General features: G+C 39.4%; 1 protein-coding gene across 2 annotated transcripts in view; it reads right to left on the reverse strand.

Annotated features, from left to right (window-relative positions):
• Positions 1-18,801, reverse strand: part of LOC107596420 (CREB-regulated transcription coactivator 3-like) — a 52,690-nt gene extending 33,889 nt beyond the window's left edge. The window contains exons 1-4 of one of the 2 annotated variants that reach the window (XM_016287154.1): positions 18,600-18,801; positions 17,409-17,726; positions 8,681-8,791; positions 7,928-8,056 (exon numbers count right to left, since the gene is read on the reverse strand). In XM_016287154.1, the coding sequence (XP_016142640.1) occupies positions 7,928-8,056; positions 8,681-8,791; positions 17,409-17,540 (372 nt within the window). In that variant the 5' untranslated portion in view covers positions 17,541-17,726; positions 18,600-18,801. Of the gene's footprint in view, positions 1-7,927; positions 8,057-8,680; positions 8,792-17,408 lie in introns of both variants that reach the window. The other variant, XM_016287155.1, reaches the window with a different exon arrangement.
• Between the last annotated feature and the right edge of the window lie 264 nt (positions 18,802-19,065).

Raw genomic sequence — 19,065 nt, forward strand, 5'->3', positions numbered from 1 at the left:
GGGTGGGGGGGTGAAATCAGAGCGAAAGCAAATTTGGGCTTTGAATCCTTCCTCATATTCTCTCACTCAGCAGAATTACAGTGGCATGAAAATGAAATGCTTTAGTGGACGAATGTTTATTTAGAGAGTCTCAGTTCATTTAGATTAAATGTAGATTGTAGTTTGGAGTTTAAGAAGTTTTTTTTAAGAAAATGTAAGTGGCATATAGCTAAAAAAAACTTGTCATCATAATGTTAGTGGTGATGTATGTGGTTTTCATGGCATTGCCATGTGGTTGCGAAGGTGTTCTGAGTGCTTTTTAGCACATCACTGTGGGGTATGAACACACTGCAGCCAGTGTTATTTTAGTATTATTTATATACTACTGTAGTATTTATTAATATTATGAAGTAGCATTTATTTGTAGATTTTCTAATTTTTTAATTTCACATTTCAGATTAAGCTTTTGCCAATTTATCTTTTTTTTTTTATTCACATATTTTGACTCGAGTTGGTATCTCTGTACTGTAGTTGTTTTTAGAGGCCCTGCAGTCTATGGGCACCACATATACAGTATATATATATATATATATATATATACATACAGTCACAGAGACAGTGTTGCCAGATCAGGCTGGGTCCAACAAAATAAGATCAAAATAAGCGATTTTCATCACAGAAATAAGCCTAAATAAGGCCAAAACTCTATATAATCCCAACCCATGATTGCCCATATTTATATATATAAAAAAACAATCCCAAATATACTAATAAGTGGACATGCCAACACTGCCAAAAACAGCTCACTGTTTTAAAGCAGATGCTTAAACAAGAAGCAATAATATAGTGGTTTACTTAGAGAAAATAAAACTGTCCTCGATTTTACATGTATGAGTGATTACGCTACAATAATATTCTACAATAAATCAAATCAGGGAGATTTTTTAACAATGTGCCTGAGCATCTGAATGAGAACGTTTTCGTTTGTTTGTCTCATTTCTTAATTACTCTCAACATGTTGCCAGTTTGTCTAAATATTAATTAATTATAGACATCCAACAAGTAGTTAAAATAATAGTTTTAGAACTATAAAAAAAAAAATAGCAAGTGCAAGCAATCACCATGCTGAAGCTGACCGCTGCAATCGTTGTAGTTGCACCGATTCATTTTCTTCTGCTTCCGAATCGTACTCGGGCTTAAACATTTGTTTGCATTCTTGTTTATCACTCATGGATGCCAAAACATTATTATGATTACCACTCATCAAAATGTCAGAAGTGACTCTGTAGGATTCACTCCTTAGACTTTGCAGTGTATATGCGCCAAAAGTGTTCTGAGTGGTACCTGATAAAAAATAAGTGTGATCGCTTAGAAAAGTAACAGCAAGCTTCTCAACAAGCAGTGTGACTGAAAGAGCAGGTCATATGGTATTTTACAGTGTCCTAATATTGTGTTGGAGTCCCCTACAACAGGTTTAAATGCATCTAAGGTCAGAAAACACTGTAATTTTCTCAGAATATACATTGAATATTAGAGTCATTTGCCAATGATTTCGAAACGATTCGTTTCAAGCAAGTTCGGAGCAAACCCCTCCCTTCCATAAGCCTGCTCTGCTCTGATTGGTCAGCTGGCCAAACCTGTTGTGATTGGCACAGAAAGGAGTCCTTGAGCAAGTTAGCGAGCGCTACCATTGACAAAGCACCTTTACATAGAACAATAATATAGTGCTCCAATCCGTTCTTATAATAATGACATAAAATACAAAAACATTTATGCAACCGAATCGTGCCCACAGCTTAAGTTTAACTGCTAAACCAGGGTTATTCAATTGGCAGCCCACAAGCACAACCCAGCCCGCCAATCATCTTTATCCGGCCCGAGGGAAGAGTACACGCAGGTCGCACATACAGGTGCATCTCAATAAATTAGAATGTCGTGGAAAAGTTCATTTATTTCAGTAATTCTACTCAAATTGTGAAACTCGTGTATTAAATAAATTCAATGCACACAGACTGAAGTAGTTTAAGTCTTTGGTTCTTTTAATTGTGATGATTTTGGCTCACATTTAACAAAAACCCACCAATTCACTCATCTCAACAAATTAGAATATTTCATAAGACCAATAAAAAAACTTTTTAGTGAATTGTTGGCCTTCTGGAAAGTATGTTCATTTACTGTACATGAACTCAATACTTGGTAGAGGCTCCTTTTGCTTTAATTACTGCCTCAATTCGGCGTGGCATGGAGGTGATCAGTTTGTGGCACTGCTGAGGTGGTATGGAAGCTCAGCTTTCTTTGACAGTGGCCTTCAGCTCATCTGCATTTTTTGGTCTCTTGTTTCTCATTTTCCTCTTGACAATACCCCATAGATTCTCTGGGGTTCAGGTCTGGTGAGTTTGCTGGCCAGTCAAGCACACCAACACCATGCTCATTTAACCAACTTTTGGCAGTGTGGGCATGTGCCAAATCCTGCTGGAAAATGAAATCAGCATCTTCAAAAAGCTGGTCAGCAGAAGGAAGCATGAAGTGCTCCAAAATTTCTTGGTAAACGGGTGCAGTGACGTTGGTTTTCAAAAAACACAATGGACCAACACCAGCAGATGACATTGCACCCCAAATCATCACAGACTGTGGAAACTTAACACTGGACTTCAAGCAACTTGGGCTATGAGCTTCTCCTCCCTTCCTCCAGACTCTAGGACCTTGGATTCCAAATTTCCAAATGAACTTGCTCTCATCTGAAAAGAGGACTTTGGACCACTGGGCAACAGTCCAGTTCTTCTTCTCCTTACCCCCTTACCCCAACTGTACATGTACTCAATACTTGGTAGGGGCTCCTTTTGCTTTAATTACTGCCTCAATTTGGCGTGGCATGGAGGTGATCAGTTTGTGGCACTGCTGAGGTGGTATGGAAGCCCAGGTTTCTTTGACAGTGGCCTTCAGCTCATCTGCATTTTTTGGTCTCTTGTTTCTCATTTTCCTCTTGACAATACCCCATAGATTCTCTATGGGGTTCAGGTCTGGTGAGTTTGCTGGCCAGTCAAGCACACCAACACCATGGTCATTTAACCAACTTTTGGTGCTTTTGGCAGTGTGGGCAGGTGCCAAATCCTGCTGGAAAATGAAATCAGCATCTTCAAAAAGCTGGTCAGCAGAAGGAAGCATGAAGTGCTCCAAAATTTCTTGGTAAACGGGTGCAGTGACGTTGGTTTTCAAAAAACACAATGGACCAACACCAGCAGATGACATTGCACCCCAAATCATCACAGACTGTTGAAACTTAACACTGGACTTCAAGCAACTTGGGCTATGAGCTTCTCCACCCTTCCTCCAGACTCTAGGACCTTGGTTTCCAAATGAAATACAAAACTTGCTCTCATCTGAAAAGAGGACTTTGGACCACTGGGCAACAGTCCAGTTCTTCTTCTCCTTAGCCCAGGTAAGACGCCTCTGACGTTGTTTGTGGTTCAGGAGTGGCTTAACAAGAGGAATACGACAACTGTAGCCAAATTCCTTGACACGTCTGTGTGTGGTGGCTCTTGATGCCTTGACCCCAGCCTCAGTCCATTCCTTGTGAAGTTCACTCAAATTCTTGAATTGATTTTGCTTGACAATCCTCATAAGGCTGCGGTTTTCTCGGTTGGTTGTGCATCTTTTTCTTCTACACTTTTTCCTTCCACTCAACTTTCTTTTAACATGCTTGGATACAGCACTCTGTGAACAGCCAGCTTCTTTGGCAATTAATGTTTGTGGCTTACCCTCCTTGTGAAGGGTGTCAGTGATTGTCTTCTGGACAACTGTCAGATCAGCAGTCTTCCCCATGATTGTGTAGCCTAGTGAACCAAACTGAGAGACCATTTTGAAGGCTCAGGAAACCTTTGCAGGTGTTTTGAGTTGATTAGCTGATTGGCATGTCACCATATTCTAATTTGTTGAGATAGTGAATTGGTGGGTTTTAGCCAAACTCATCACAATTAAAAGAACCAAAGACTTAAACTACTTCAGTCTGTGTGCATTGAATTTATTTAATACACGAGTTTCACAATTTGAGTTGAATTACTGAAATAAATGAACTTTTCCACGACATTCTAATTTATTGAGATGCACCTGTACGCCTTGAATTGTTTTTGCACTAATTAGTTTGTCCACAAGGTGGCATCACTGGCCCGGGCCATTGTTTCACACAGCCAAAAAAGAAATGGAAGAGACGCAACAACAACCTACCGGAGTCCGCAACATCAATAGACGGCAGCGTTGACAAGCGCTTGTGTGAGGGGGTTATGAGATATCCCCAACTCTAGTTTAAATGAGTATAAAGACAGTGTTATCGGTCATAACTTCTGGTAGAAATAGCGCAGACACTGAACGAAGATAATTATCAGATGGAGTACAGTTTGAAAGGCTGCGCGTTCGGCTGTACGCACACACGCCGAGACGCTTCAGACAGTGCGCCAGTAGCTCTTCAACTGACAAAAACACAAAATTATGCCAAAAAACTATAATAAAACTAAAAATACAATTTATAGTTTATGTGAAGATTGTTTTAATTTCACTTAAATGAGAAATAGCGCAGACACTGAACGAAGATAATTATCAGATGGAGTACAGTTTGAAAGGCTGCGCGTTCGGCTGTACGCACACACGCCGAGACGCTTCAGACAGTGCGCCAGTAGCTCTTCAACTGACAAAAACATTTAAAAAAAAATAAAAAATTTAATCGACTGACAGACAGCACTAATGTTTTTTATAGATGTTGGTGTTGGTAATATTAGTTTATTTTACTGCTGAATATGCATTTTAATTGATTTTTTAATTTTATAGGCCCCCCCCAGAAAGAGATCGCGACGGCCCCCCTCCCCCTTGGACCCCTTCAAATTTTCAATTCAATAATCCGGCCCTCAAATGAAACTAATTGAATAGCCCTGTGCTAAACTGTGAACACTTAAAACAATCATGGTGGATACGTTAGCCGAGTGCTAACGTGACTAACTGATGAAGCAATACAGTTTGTGAACCAAAATATGTCTATACTGTAATGTTTGAAGAACGACAGACAAAAGACGGTCCGTCTTAACTTTTAATCAGAACACAGAACAGCTGTATCACAGGCGCACCAGCCTAACTCGCTCGTCGCTCCCGCTTTAAACCCTATAACTGCCAGTGCAGCAAAATAAACAGCAATTTCACAACGATTAAAGTCTGTGTGCTATACTACATTCTTTATTATTAAACGAAGTAATTAGAACAACGTCAGTCTACATTAATCGACACATTCTTAGGAAATAGTGGGTTCACAGCGAATTATCAGAAGTACTTCAGTAAAACAGTGATATCGTGCTTTACCTGGAAACCTAAAGCTGCAGGTATACATCACATATTAGCACAAAAACTTGAAATTTTGAGCACTCAGTTGAAAATGTACACATAACGTATCAATCGTACTTACAGGTTGTGGTTCGGAGAGCTTGGTAGTCCAAATTAAGAAGATTAGAAGCCAACGAAGATAAAAGCCAAGATAAGAGAAGCAGTCCTTGGTAAAATGACATGCACACAACAAAAGGATTGAATTGTATTTCTGTGGTATCCTTGAACACAGCGTCTTCTCAACATGATGTAAACACATAACTAGCGGAAGTGTTTGTGGGCAGGTCAGACTGGGCAGTCAAGCGGGGATTATGCAAATGTGTTACCCAGTGACGTATACCGGTAACAGGCAGAAGATTCGAAAATATGACGACTCGTTAAGAAGATTCAGAATCGACTCTCTCTTTTGAGAGACAATATCTTTATTTATCATGCACTTTTTTGATTAACAACTTTGCAGATTGTTTTCATTTAAAGATTGTTTTAATTTCACTTAAATAAAAAGTTATATTTTTCAGAGCCTACTATATATTAAAAATAATGTCTTTCAATTATACTGTAATGTTGAATGGCTATAATTAATGGCTAAAATTGAGGTGAAAATGTAATTAATCGAGACATCAGTAGCAGTATTGGTATCAAAAATACTGGCCTTTGTTAATAATAGGCTACTTAGTAAAGACATGCCATTAAACATTTAAAATATGGGTTGTTTCAACATTAATTTGGAGGATCAATGTAAAATTATGACAATATATTAATATGCAATTAATCATGATTAATTACAGAAAAATGTGTGATTAATAAAAAAAATTTAATCGACTGACAGACAGCACTAATGTTTTTTATAGATGTTGGTGTTGGTAATATTAGTTTATTTTACTGCTGAATATGCATTTTAATTGATTTTTTAATTTTATAGGCCCCCCCCAGAAAGAGATCGCGACGGCCCCCCCTCCCCCTTGGACCCCTTCAAATTTTCAATTCAATAATCCGAGAAAGGAATGCATTCCTGTAGCTCAAACAGTAAAGCATGGCGTTAGCAATGCCAAGGTCATAGGTTTGATTTCCAGTGAATGGATGAACTGGTCAAATGTAGAGCATGAATGTAATATAAGTTGCTTTGGTAAAAGCAGCTGCCAAAATGTAAATGTAAAAATCATTGTTAAAAAAACGTGCAGGAAAAATTAGAGTTTACAAAGTTAAACATTCGGGGGTTTGTTTAAATCCCTAACTTTCAGTATGAGAAACAGAGATGCACCACAAACAAGTCCCTGAAGAACGAGTTAGAATGGAACTATATCAATCTGGACTCTCTGCTGCATCAGATTAATGAGTGTTAGTAAGCCTTCAACATATGTTGAATTCTCAAACTGAAAGCAACAACAAAAACCTGAAAGCTTTGAGCCTAGAGCAAAGAGATTTGAAGACAATAACAACCCATTAAAATAATTTTCTGTTTCAGAGACAAATAGAAACAAGTGTTTAGCAATTAATGTGAACAATCAAAAATGTATCAATATAAACAGACAACGAGATGAAGAAGAAAAAAAAAATCATCAGACTCTGAAGGAACCCGCGAGAATAAGCCTGAATATCTTTAGCTCTTGGGGAGGGAGTGGTTCAATTCACAGAGCACAGAGTCGACAGAGTTCTGACAAACAGGTCTTGCAGTTTTTAGCATGACTGTGGTCACAAATGCCTTTTCCCGCTCAAAGAACAAGGGCGGCCGTGGCAAACCGTGTGGAATTACTTTGAACCCATCATTCAAAGCTCTTACGTAACTCAACTCTGCCACACTTTTTTTCTTCTGTCTCCCTCACGCTGCCTTTGTTGTCTCTCCGTATGGCACGGCATCAGAGCAAGTGGACCATTCCCAAACGATCCCAATATTAAGGACTACGGAGTAGCTCCTTACTCTGGTACTAGATAATTCAAAACCTCTGTTGCTTCAAAACTAGATCAGTGGACGACAGTTCGTGCATTCCACATCTTCAAAACAGTGTGGTAACTCACAAGGCAAAATCTGCAGACCGAAATGATCATTGAGCCCACAGACGATTAAGCTTACAGACAACCACTGAAAAATTGATGAAAGAAATCCATCAACTACACAACCGAGGAGGATAAAAGACCGGCCGGGCCGGCGTAGCCAGTGACTTCATCAACCTGCGGGCTGAATGAATGCAGAACTAGCGGCAGAATGCGCAATACGATCGGCGGCAAGGTTTGTTAATCACCCACTAATGAGGACACCAGAGTACTGATATTCAAATCTCTAAACGGTTCTCACTGAAAGAAAAAAAAAACCAAACATAAGCGGGGAGAAAACAGCAGGTTATTGCAGTTACCCACACATTCACACCCACAGTGCAGCAGTGGGAATATCAATACATAAAGGATCATCACACAGCCTGAAGCCTCAAAAAAAGCTGCCCACATGAGCAAAGGTCAACATGTATGACACATGCAACATTGTGAGCTCATAATAATGATGCGTCTACTAGCGTAAGCATAAGTAAAGACCCTCACAGATCACTCTTTTCCAGTACAAAGGCTTTATGCTAGTGAACTTAAAGGATATCTGCCGCCCGTGCTTGTCAATGGGCCTGCGGTGTGGTGAGTTGATCCGATTGCGGTCTCGATGTACCCTTTCCACCAGACCATGGTGTCTGGTCCCTCGCACAGAGTCCAGTCCGGTGGGAAAAGTCCCCTGTGGAAAAACACCTTCTTGGTTAACACTTTTCTCACAAATGTAAAAATCTGTCATAAATGACTTAAATAGTAAAAAGACATCAGAGCCTTCATATTTCAGGACATGCAGAATAAACAAACAAAATACACACATACATTTAAAAGTGCCACCATTAGCTTGTGTCCCCAGGTGAACTCACTCTACTCCAAAGTGCTTTTACCTTTCTAGGGTTGGTTTCTGAGTCATGGCAGACAAAAAGTTGGGATCACTGCTCGATGTCTTAAAGAAGCTTTATTCACAGCAACAAGAGCACTTTCATCTGAAGGTATACAACACTCCTCTCCATAGGGGATAGACACAGATACAGTTCTTTGGCTTTTGGATTGCACCGCTGTATCAAGTGTACTTGTGGAGAAAGTAGTGTACTGAAGGAGTAGGCAAAGGGAGGGCAGACTAAGAGGTGGGGACAAATACACTCTTTGTTTTTTAAGGAGAAGGTTTGCAATTACCATCTCTTGACATCGTTTATCTGAGGGTAGAAAAGCAGAGCATATGGCTGGGGCTTATCTTCTCCTAAATGAACATGACTTGCTGGACAGATTTAGTAGACTTAGATAAGTGAATGGAGGGGAACTCAGGTACCTGGAAATCAGTGCTGGCATTGCCTATTTGGTTGACGTTGGGCAGCGAGCCACCATAGTACTGTGCCCGGTTCTGTGACAGACGGAGCTGCTGGATCTTCTGGAACTGCACCTTTAATCAAGAGGAAGACACAGTGAATGCATTTGAAAAAGAAAGAAGAGTGAGAGTCTGCCGAGGCATTTTAGAACGTATGTATTTAACTGAGGTGGAAATTCTTGGAAATGAGTTTGGTTTTAAGTGTACCTCTGAGCTCAAGCTGGAGGACAGTGTGGATTTTGTTGTGCGGCAAGGGTAAACAATGAAAATAATCAATTCTGATCAGGCACAAGCAAATCAGGAGGCGTTCCTTCCTCTTACTAACCAAAGGACAAAATTTGAATCTCAAAGACTGACCTCATTTAGTGATATCAATGGGTTACTACACATAAGCTCAAGTCGATTTTTTAATCCAAAACACAGACATTTTTTTAAGCCAGAGAACAAAACCTTAATTACACACTGCTTAGATATAGGGCTGTATAATATTGCATCCTCTGAATTATATTGTAGTTGTTTTGACAGATTTTGGAACTGCCATTTGAATTGCAATTCAATAAATATTTAAAATCTCACATCTCTGCTAAGACGTCAATTAAATAAATTAAACAAAGACAAAAAAAAAACATTCAAACAGAAACAAGGTAGGCAAAAACTACAAACTCAGAAGCAATGTCTCCAAATTGTGTTATATTTTGCCCACACTATGCTGCTAACAAATAGAGCTGCTCTTTAAAGTTGTAATGAAATGGAACGAGTGAAAGATCTTTTGTACAATGAAATGGATCATTGATAAAATTGATAATATATCATTATATTATTTTCATTATATTTCGACATATTTCTATTCATCGGTTCTTGATTGGATGGAGGCAGATCTGAATGCCAACTTGAAATTAACTGTAAGAAAGGGGCAGGGATTAAGTGGACTAAATTATTGGAGAAGTACTGCATACATCATTAGAGAGAAGTCTGTCTTTTCACTGGAAGATCACGTTTTTTGAGATCAAGGTAATTTTTATAAAAAATTACAAGGTCAAAAAGAAATGCAAAAATTATATGCATGGATGAATTGTTCACAATTAGATAAACTAAGCTCGGGACACACCAAGTCAGTGGTCGTCCGTCAGTCAACGTCTGGCCATCGGTGAGCATCTGTTAGTTTGTTTGATATGTTCCACACGTCTGCTCTCATCGGACTCATGTTGGCAGTAGTTTGTCCGAATCGGCATCGGAGCCATCGGAGCAAGTGAGAACTCTGATTGGTTGTTCAGTTTAGGGAATGAGTCCATGCAAGAGAATTAAAGCAAAAGTTATGAAAACTAGTAAGTAAATGAAGGCTGCACAGACAGAAGGCTGTTCTAATGTTACGTGGTCTTACCCAAACATTCCAATATGCGAATGTTTTCATAACATGAGCTGCTTAAAATTATACATTATAATTATATAAGTTATCAATGTTACTGATATTCAAAATGGTAAGCAGGCGCTGCTTTGTTTATGTTACGTAATTTCCTTTTGAATGACGAATATTTACTATTGATAGCTGCTGATATAGACAGCTAATTCCTCTCACACAGGCGGAGAACAGACATGTTAGTTTGCAGTCAGCTGTAGCGGTGAGTTCAAGTGCAGCTTTTTGGTCCAGATGCCGTCGGCTTTCATCGCTGCTAGTTCTCTGAAGTTGGCTTGGTGTGCCCCGGCCTTAAAGGGGGTCATATGATGCGATTTAAATTTTTCCTTTCTCTTTGGAGTGTTACAAGCTCTTGGTGCATAAAGAAGATCTGTAAAGTTGCAAAGACTAAAGTCTCAAATCCAAACAAGATATTCTTTATAAAATTTAAAAGTCAACCACGCCTACCTAAAATGGCTCGTTCTAACACGCCCCCACATGTCTACGTAACGATGTGGGAAGATTTGCATAACGCCGCCCAAATGTTCACGCAAAGAAAGAAGGCGTAACATTTATTCTCGCTGTAGTATTGTCGCTGCCATGTCGTGAAGGCGCTGTGTGTTTCGTTGTAAAAGCCAAACTACTTTGTTTGGCCTTCCTAAAGAGGACGATATCTGCTTGGTCATGCCTGGAGCTGATCCGTGCTGGTCGCTGAGGAAATACATCAACTTTGCGCTGTGGATCGCCGGATCAGCTTTCACCGTGGACAAAGCGGAGTCCAGCCCGGGTTCGTCACATGTTGTTGCAGCAAGCCCGCCCGCCGCCGCTCAGTCAAGCCGGCCTCCGCTCACTCTAGCAAGACAGTATAAATCATTATAATTCTTAATTATGTCCCCACTGGATGTTCCAAATGCCTCGTTTATAATGGGTTTTAATGTTTTTGTCTCGTCGCTCCGGCCGGTTATCCATTATGTATTCGCTCTTTAGCAGCAGTTTTTTTACAGCAATATTTAAATGACACCCTGGTCATTCTTGGTGTACCCAAAATGGTCCCACACTATCGACAAGCGTTTCTCTGGTGGAAATAAAGCTTCGCTGTTTGGCCCCTCTGTCACAGTTCATCTAATGCATGCAGTAGCCTCCGTGCCTCTGATAAGCACGTCATTTTAAGCTGGTGCACCGCTAGTGTAACTTTTTTCGTTTTGCGCAAGCTGCAACAGTTCCGTTCCGTGTAACAGAAACACTCAGTTTAGCGGAACCTTTACGATTAATTAACCGTGACGTTTTAAAGCGTGGTTAACCGTGAAACCGGTTAATCGCTGCATCCCTACTATGAAGTCTTAAGTGAATTTAAGTGAACAGTTGGGAGAAAATCAGATGCGTTTCATTACATTAGATCTTAAAATGACAGCAGATTAATAAACCTACTGCTGTCTGACTACAGTCATGTTAATTAGCTAAATAAAGAGAAAATCATCACTGCTCTTGGCTGAAGAACTTTTGTAGCTTTAATAAAAATCAATACTTAGCTAGGCCTATTTCATACAGTTAAGACATTTGGTTATTTTATTTCTTACTTGAATGCTGCCGTTAAATATGCCTACTGTATCTAAACATTTTAATTCATTATACTTTCTTGTATTGTATTTGTCCTATTAATTGTTTAAAAAATAGCCAATAAGCTTTAGTTAACATGAACCATAATTTTCTACCTGCTAGAAGTATTAGAAGGAGCATTTGATTGGACAAAAATCTGTGAAGAGCATGATGTGTCAATGTTTTTGGTCCATTTTCTTGATGCTTTAAAAAGCCAACTTTATTTCAATGAACAGCGCAGTCCTATTTAGATGTGAGAAACACATTCATATATCATGCTTTGCCCATACTGGCCTCTACTTACATAACCTCACTCTAGATTATCGTGTTTAAAAAGATTGGCCATAAAACAACACACCACAAAATACTCCCTCACTCACATCACATAAAAGCACTAAGAAAATGCTACTTCAATCCCATTGCTGACACTGTTCAAGGCAGACAGCTTAGAAACACGGGCTTGTTAATAAACAAGCACAGATCCTCGCACTCAGCACACACTCTGGGGTCATGGAGAGTCACATCGAGCCTTTCAATGCATGCCGTTATCAAAACAATGACACCCCAGCTGTGGAGCAGCACCAAGCTAATTAGTGAAGCAGAGGATTTCCCTGGGGAAGCTTGCTTAGGCTTATGGTTTTCCTCTCCTGTCAACATCACACATTGTTATTATTACTACAGTACAACCTCCAGAAAGCATTTTCCATTATTTTACATTAAAGGGGTGGTTGATTGCGATTTCACTTTTTTAACATTAGTTAGTGTGTAATGTTGCTGTTTGAGCATAAACAATATCTGCAAAGTTATGAAGCTGAAAGTTCAACGCAAACGGGTCTTTTAAAATTCTGGCAGTTTAAATGCCTACAAAAACGGCTTGTAGGGACTACAACAAGTTACTTCCCGGGTTCGTGACATCACAAACCCAGATAAACCCCGCCCTTGGGAAAAGGCAGCAAAGGGGGCGAGGCCATGCTGCGCTGCTATAGAGAAGAGGAAAAGAAAACTAGAGGTGCACGTAAAAATCTATTCATATATGAATCGCGATTCTGTCTTCTAACGATTCTAATGGATTCACAAGTTTCGAAATCAATGTTCTAAAGCAGCGTTCTTATCCTGTTCCTGGCCTCGACCTGCTCTGCATCTCTCTCTCTCATTCAGCTCAGCTCCAACAATGAAATGTTACAATTATACACTTATTTTCACATAGCTATGAGAAGCATTAAACATGGTGTGCAGTTGCCGTACTGTATTAAAGCTTTAATCAGGATAAAACCGTATATTAAAAGGTAACATAAGCAGTAGTATTTACAGCATATCTAAAAGTATGAGAAAACAACAAACAAAAAACATAGGCCTACCATTAAAAGCCGTGCTTGCACAGGTTCTGCAAGATCCTCTTCAATAATATCCTCTGCTTCTCAATCGGGCTCAAACTGATAAGGGATATTAACGACGCCATTGTTTACAATACAACCGGAGCACATGCCACTGAGGTGAGGTGCGGGACGTTTAGACGTGCACTAGAGGCGGTTTAGCCAATCACAACACACTGGGCTAGCTAACCAATCAGAGCCCATTTCTGAGGGCGGGGATTCATAAAAGCAGGAAATGATCAGCTGTTTCTCAGAGAAGAGACAGAGCGGTGTGGAATAAAGGTAAATTATGTGAAAAATAATGTGTTTTTTTTTAACGAAGCATTAACACGTTAGACTGCACCCCATAAACACAATCAAGCCTAGGAAAAAAAAACAATGAACCACCCCTTTAAAATTAAACTAAACATTGAGAGTTCTTTGGTTTCCCTATTCAACATTTTCCTCATGCAGCAGTGCATTAACTTCTGAGTTTTAGTTTTTATTGTTAACTTTCACCAATGAATGTGTGAAAGACTGAAAAACTGTGCTGATATCTAAAAATAACACAGACACCTTGATCCACTACCACTTGCAAAGGCTGGACATGCCAATGGACAGTCAGCACGCCTGCAGCTGGATGACTTCCTGCATGCAAACATGTAGTGGGTTTATAGTTAAACTTAAAAAGTTGTTTACACATTTCTGTTTATCAAATCCTACTGGAAATGGAAAGAGTCACAACTGCTCTGAAAACATCTGGTCGTTGCCTTATGCCAAATCTCTCCAATACATAAAAACCTGAAGTTGTCAAATCTGTTTCTATAAGCAGACCATCAAATGGCATATTCAATTCTGAACCTTTTTCTTGTTTTAAAAAATGACAACTGTTTGACCAAATAAAATAAAAAAATAATTTAAAAAAAAAGTGTCAAACGATGCCTTTGTTGATACCAGTTTAATGTGCAGACACCATAAATATAATTAAGCCATTTGTAGGTTCTTCATTTCTTCGAAAAGCATAAAGTGTAAACACTGATGCATTGCTGTTTACATGAGTGGCTCAAGAGAAATCAAACAATGCCAGAAGCAGTGTTAGTCATTTCATCACAGTCAGTAGTACTGACAGATTTTGCTGCTTCCTTTGGGATCACTGCCACACAGGGAACAGTAAATATTCATTTCATTTGTGGATCACTGCTAACAAGGTTTGTTAAAAAGTGCAATTCTCACAATAATCAGTATTTGGCTATCAGCCCATTCCGATTTATGTATGTAGTACTGAGAGGTTTGTGACAGAACACAATGTTTAAAAATTTATACAATTCAAGAAATGCTTTTTTTAAAACACAAACTTGCTATTTTTTTAGCATTTTCCTCCAGGGCTGATTCCATTGTCAAGGCAGATTGTTTGTAAAGAGGTATGACTTTAAACTCTGACACTTACTATAACACAACCACATGTTCTTGTGCCCTAGAAGAGAAGGCAGCCAAATAATGAACTGGCAGATCATATTCATTCATTCCCGCCTACAGACTCCACACAGAGACAGTGCGCTGTCTGAGGCAGAGCTGCCCTCTGCTAAAACATTTCCCACTGGTGAAAGACCAGTAGTTAAACCACTACACCTGACTGACATTTCTTAACCCTTCTCTAAACCATACTTTGAAAGCTAAAAAAAAATCCACTGCAGGCATCAGCAAAAACTAAAACATAACCCAAACTCTAAACTCAGTCTTGTTAAGATACAGTACGCACAAGCGTTTTTCCACAACTCACAGTTAAAGGGATTGTTTACCCCAAAATTAGAAATTTATGAAAAACTTTACATTTGAACCACTGATGTCACTTGGACTATTTTAACAATGTCCTTACTACCTTTCTGGGCCTTGAACGTGGTAGTTGATTGGCTGTCTATGGAAGGTCAGAAAGCTCTCGAATTTCATCAAAAATATTTCCATTTGTGTTCCAAAGATGAACGAAGGTCTTACACCATGTCCTAACTACACGCCGCGACACTCGATAAAAGGTATCTTTTCCATGTTAATCGGAGTTTTTGTCCTAACTAGCCGCGACGGCGACACGCAAAATATCTCATTTAGAAACGGTTTCTAATTCCGCGACGTTGCGGCTGGAACAACAAACACACAAGTTAAATGTCTCTAATATGAGTTTAAATATAATTTTGTGTGACCTTATAGCCATACTGAAAGCAACAACAGATAGTTTACCTCAGATCTTGAAAATAAATTAAAGTAAAGATGTCCATTAAAACTGTGAACTCACTGCAAACCAACGAGTGTATTCCATAACATAGATGTTATCAGTCACTCAGTATGTACATTTAATGATGAAAGCTTGAACATTTATGAATTAGATCATAAGTGTATCCATTTCTTGCGAGTGCAGTGCGCTTCCAGAGAGAGCCCGCCCACACACGCTTCTGATTGGCTGTGATACTTGATTGATTCTGTCGCGTCGCATCGCGTCTGATGTGGACACCCAAATTGCTTGTCGCTGGAATCTTGTCTCGTGTAGTGTGTAGTTAGGACACGGTGTTACAGGTTTGGAACTACATGAGGGTGAGCAATTAATGAGAGAACTTTCCTTTTTAGGTGAACTATCCCTTTAAGCACCCTGAATTTGTTCAGCTCTCTCATCTTTCACTGGTCAGTCTAAAGCTATAGAGGATGATGTTCAACATTACAAGTGTGATCATGATGTATTAGCGCCTTTAAATGTTTACATGATGTGCATGTAAATGAAACTGAAAATGCAAAGCAGCTCAGCACACTAAAAGCCTCTGACATGACCCCTATGTTTACCAGGGTAACCATAAATTCTAACAACAAAGAACCAGTTACTACAGTTCATATTTAAAATCATAAACTATTAGTGAATCTTCTCAAGGGCATATCTACAGGTGGGCATATTAAATCAGTCAAGTTGTAGCACTCTTCATTACAAGATGATGAAAATACTCACACTGAAGGAAAAAAAGGTTATAATAAGAAGCGTTTACTAATAAGTTCTTTGGGGAACCCAAAATGTTTCTTATACAGCCTTACTGCAAAAACTTTTCGGAATGTTTATTTTTAAGAGTGCTGATTGGTTTTTACATACTCTCTTGTTGATTTTTCACTCGTTGGAATACATGATTCTGGTTGGTTAGTTGCTACAACCAGTGGTAAAGTATTTCTGAATTATGATCATTGTCAAGGTCAACACTGTATAACTACCACTATATAACTTGTGTTGTCTAAGATTTATTTGGTAAGCAGCCATGTAATATGCAAGATCATGTACAGTCAACTGGTTACACTAAAAAATGCTGGGTTAAATACAACCCAGTGCTGGGTAAAATAGGGACAAACCCAGGAATTGGGCTGTTTTGACCCAGCGGTTGGGTTACCCAGAAGGTTGGGTTAAACATTTAACCCAACCGCTGGGTCAAAACAACCCAATTGCTGGGTTTGTCCCTATTTTACCCAGCACTGGGTTGTATTTAACCCAGCATTTTTAAGAGTGTACTATCGCCAAACCAACAACCTTGTAAAGCAACCTTGAGTTTTGAAAAAGCACTTTTTAAATGAATATGAAAACTATTATTATGTTTACGATTAAATTCTACAAATTGAATAAGATCTTGAAGGGATCATATAAACCTGAAGGTGGTTATTTTAGAAGAACCTTCCGTTTTAAGGGCCTGATAGCCATGTTGGGTTTAATTTCCAATAACCACTGACTGACTGTACATTATCCATTACAAAGTGCATACAAATAAACTCCCTCCTTTCCACAGCTGCAAATTTACTATACACAAACTTTACATTTCTCACATTCAAAATAATAACTTGCATAAAATGTTTGGAAAGATTTGTTATAGGCAATATTGAGCTGCCCACCTAGGGACAGCATCATAGTAACATCACTGCTGTTTCTGTGCTCATTCTGTCTTGTATGCTGTTGTTTTATGCAGTTTTACAGTAGTGTAGCAAGTATGGCATCTTGGCTGGAAACTATGGTTGCCATGGTGACTTCAAAATCTATCAAAATCATCTGCATTCAAAGAAAAATTAAGTTTGCTACTTACAGCTCAGGCAAAATATAATTAACGATTGATCAGGTGAAGACTCGTAAATATGATCAGACAAATTGAAGGCATCAGCCCTTTAATGATGTCCATATGAATGTGTGCGGTGTGAATGACAGCAGCCAGGCACTGCCATCCTCATCCCTCCTCATTTTACATTCACTGTGATTCAGTTGCGCATAGGACAAACTTAGGCAGCCGCATTTGATGTATGAAATCGAGGGAGCGAGGTAATTACCAAATTTGGCTGTGCTTACCCTTGAGACGGTGAGGTCTGTCATGAGCTGATCGAAGGCCCGCGTCTCCTCCGCCTGTTTCTGGTTGTGCAGCGCGATCTTCTCGCTGAACTTCCGCGGGTTGGAGCCACTCGAGCCCGGGGATCCAGACATGGTTGGGCCGCAGAGTTTCGAGATCAACTTCGCAGGGAACTGAAGGTTGAATGTTGTCGATATACAAGTCAAATGTGCTTAAGTTGTCCTTCCATGTCTGAAATGCGTGTAAGGGTGCAGTCCAGATGCTTTAGAGAGGTTTGACGAGGTCGCTTTAATGACAAGAGCTTTGCCACCATTAATGAGCTGGAAAAAGCGATGAAACCGTATTATTAACAACTTAATGGACTTAAATTCATCTTAAGTGCAAAGTAACGATGATATATAGGAGTTCCTTATACTTATACGCCAATATTTGTATGAAGGCGATGAGCCGAATTTGCTAAAAGTTTGTCAGGAAACTGGACATCGCTAAATATTCAAGCGTTTATGACGGTTTCGTTTGGCATCACTAACTTAAACAAGCTCTTGCTTTGTATCGTGGGGAAATAGGACAAAATGTCTAATACTGTGCAACGCCAAACAGAAAAGCTTAAATATTTCACTTGGATTTACGAAACAAGTTCAGTAGCGACCCTAGCTTGCGAGCTAAATACTTTAGATTCTGACGAGAACAATTTAAATTATGTATATATTTTGTTATTCCGCATAAATATTTAAGAGCCCACCATTATTTATGAATTAAGATAGACAGTTGGTGATATAACTGTCTAAATGCGAGTAATTGATTGATATTGCTCGGTCAGGTACAGGATAAAGTCAGCCGTGACAGCTAACGTTCACCAGCTAATGAGCGATATGACACAATCCAAATATCACAAACGAACTGTAACTTAAATGATAACCAACAGTCGTTCGACTCTTCAAACGGCCCACTTGTATGGTAAATTCAATCAATCTTATTTCACCCAATACTGAACTTAGTTTCGTGAGATTTCAACAAGTGGTCTCGCCAATGTAAAGCTCGTTACGCATTCGAAGCTCATATAAACAGGAAAAGCGCGAGAGCAACTTCGCAGCAAGGGAGCAAATCAAGCTCGGCAATCACACACTCGCTGTCCTGCGGCCAGTGACCGACCGCTGTTGTCATACGAGTCTGAGAAAATGTTTAGCTGTTACTGATTCGTGAAATGCAGCGGTGAAATCTGCTCGTGTAGTCCGCGTGTACTCCTTTGGACTCTCTTCTCCGTGTCCATCATCTAGATCCACCTGAACTGTGATCCACCGACTCGTGACTCCACGGCACACATTTGTTTAGCCAACTCCGAGTGAAAACAAGCCCGAGGAAAAAATACACAAGCCTGCCCCAAAACTGTATACCAATTTTTTAAAGTTGTGTCCACAAGGTGGCAGTGGAGTTCCCTTAAAGGGATACACAGCACTATTATTTACTATGTGTTAAAAGTGCCATCAAAAAAATTATTAGAAATAGAAATGAAAACTCCACATTTCCTCTGTAGTAGATCATCTATTTATCTATATTAGATCAAACATATCTTGAAACTCTGCATTAATGACCACTTGTCTTGAAACGGAATTGACTTCTATCTATTTATCTATCCATCCATCCATCCATCTATCTATC

This window comes from Sinocyclocheilus grahami, unplaced genomic scaffold (genome assembly GCF_001515645.1).
Source record: "Sinocyclocheilus grahami isolate Dianchi unplaced genomic scaffold, SAMN03320097.WGS_v1.1 scaffold219.1, whole genome shotgun sequence".
In the NCBI taxonomy this organism is placed as follows: domain Eukaryota; kingdom Metazoa; phylum Chordata; class Actinopteri; order Cypriniformes; family Cyprinidae; genus Sinocyclocheilus; species Sinocyclocheilus grahami.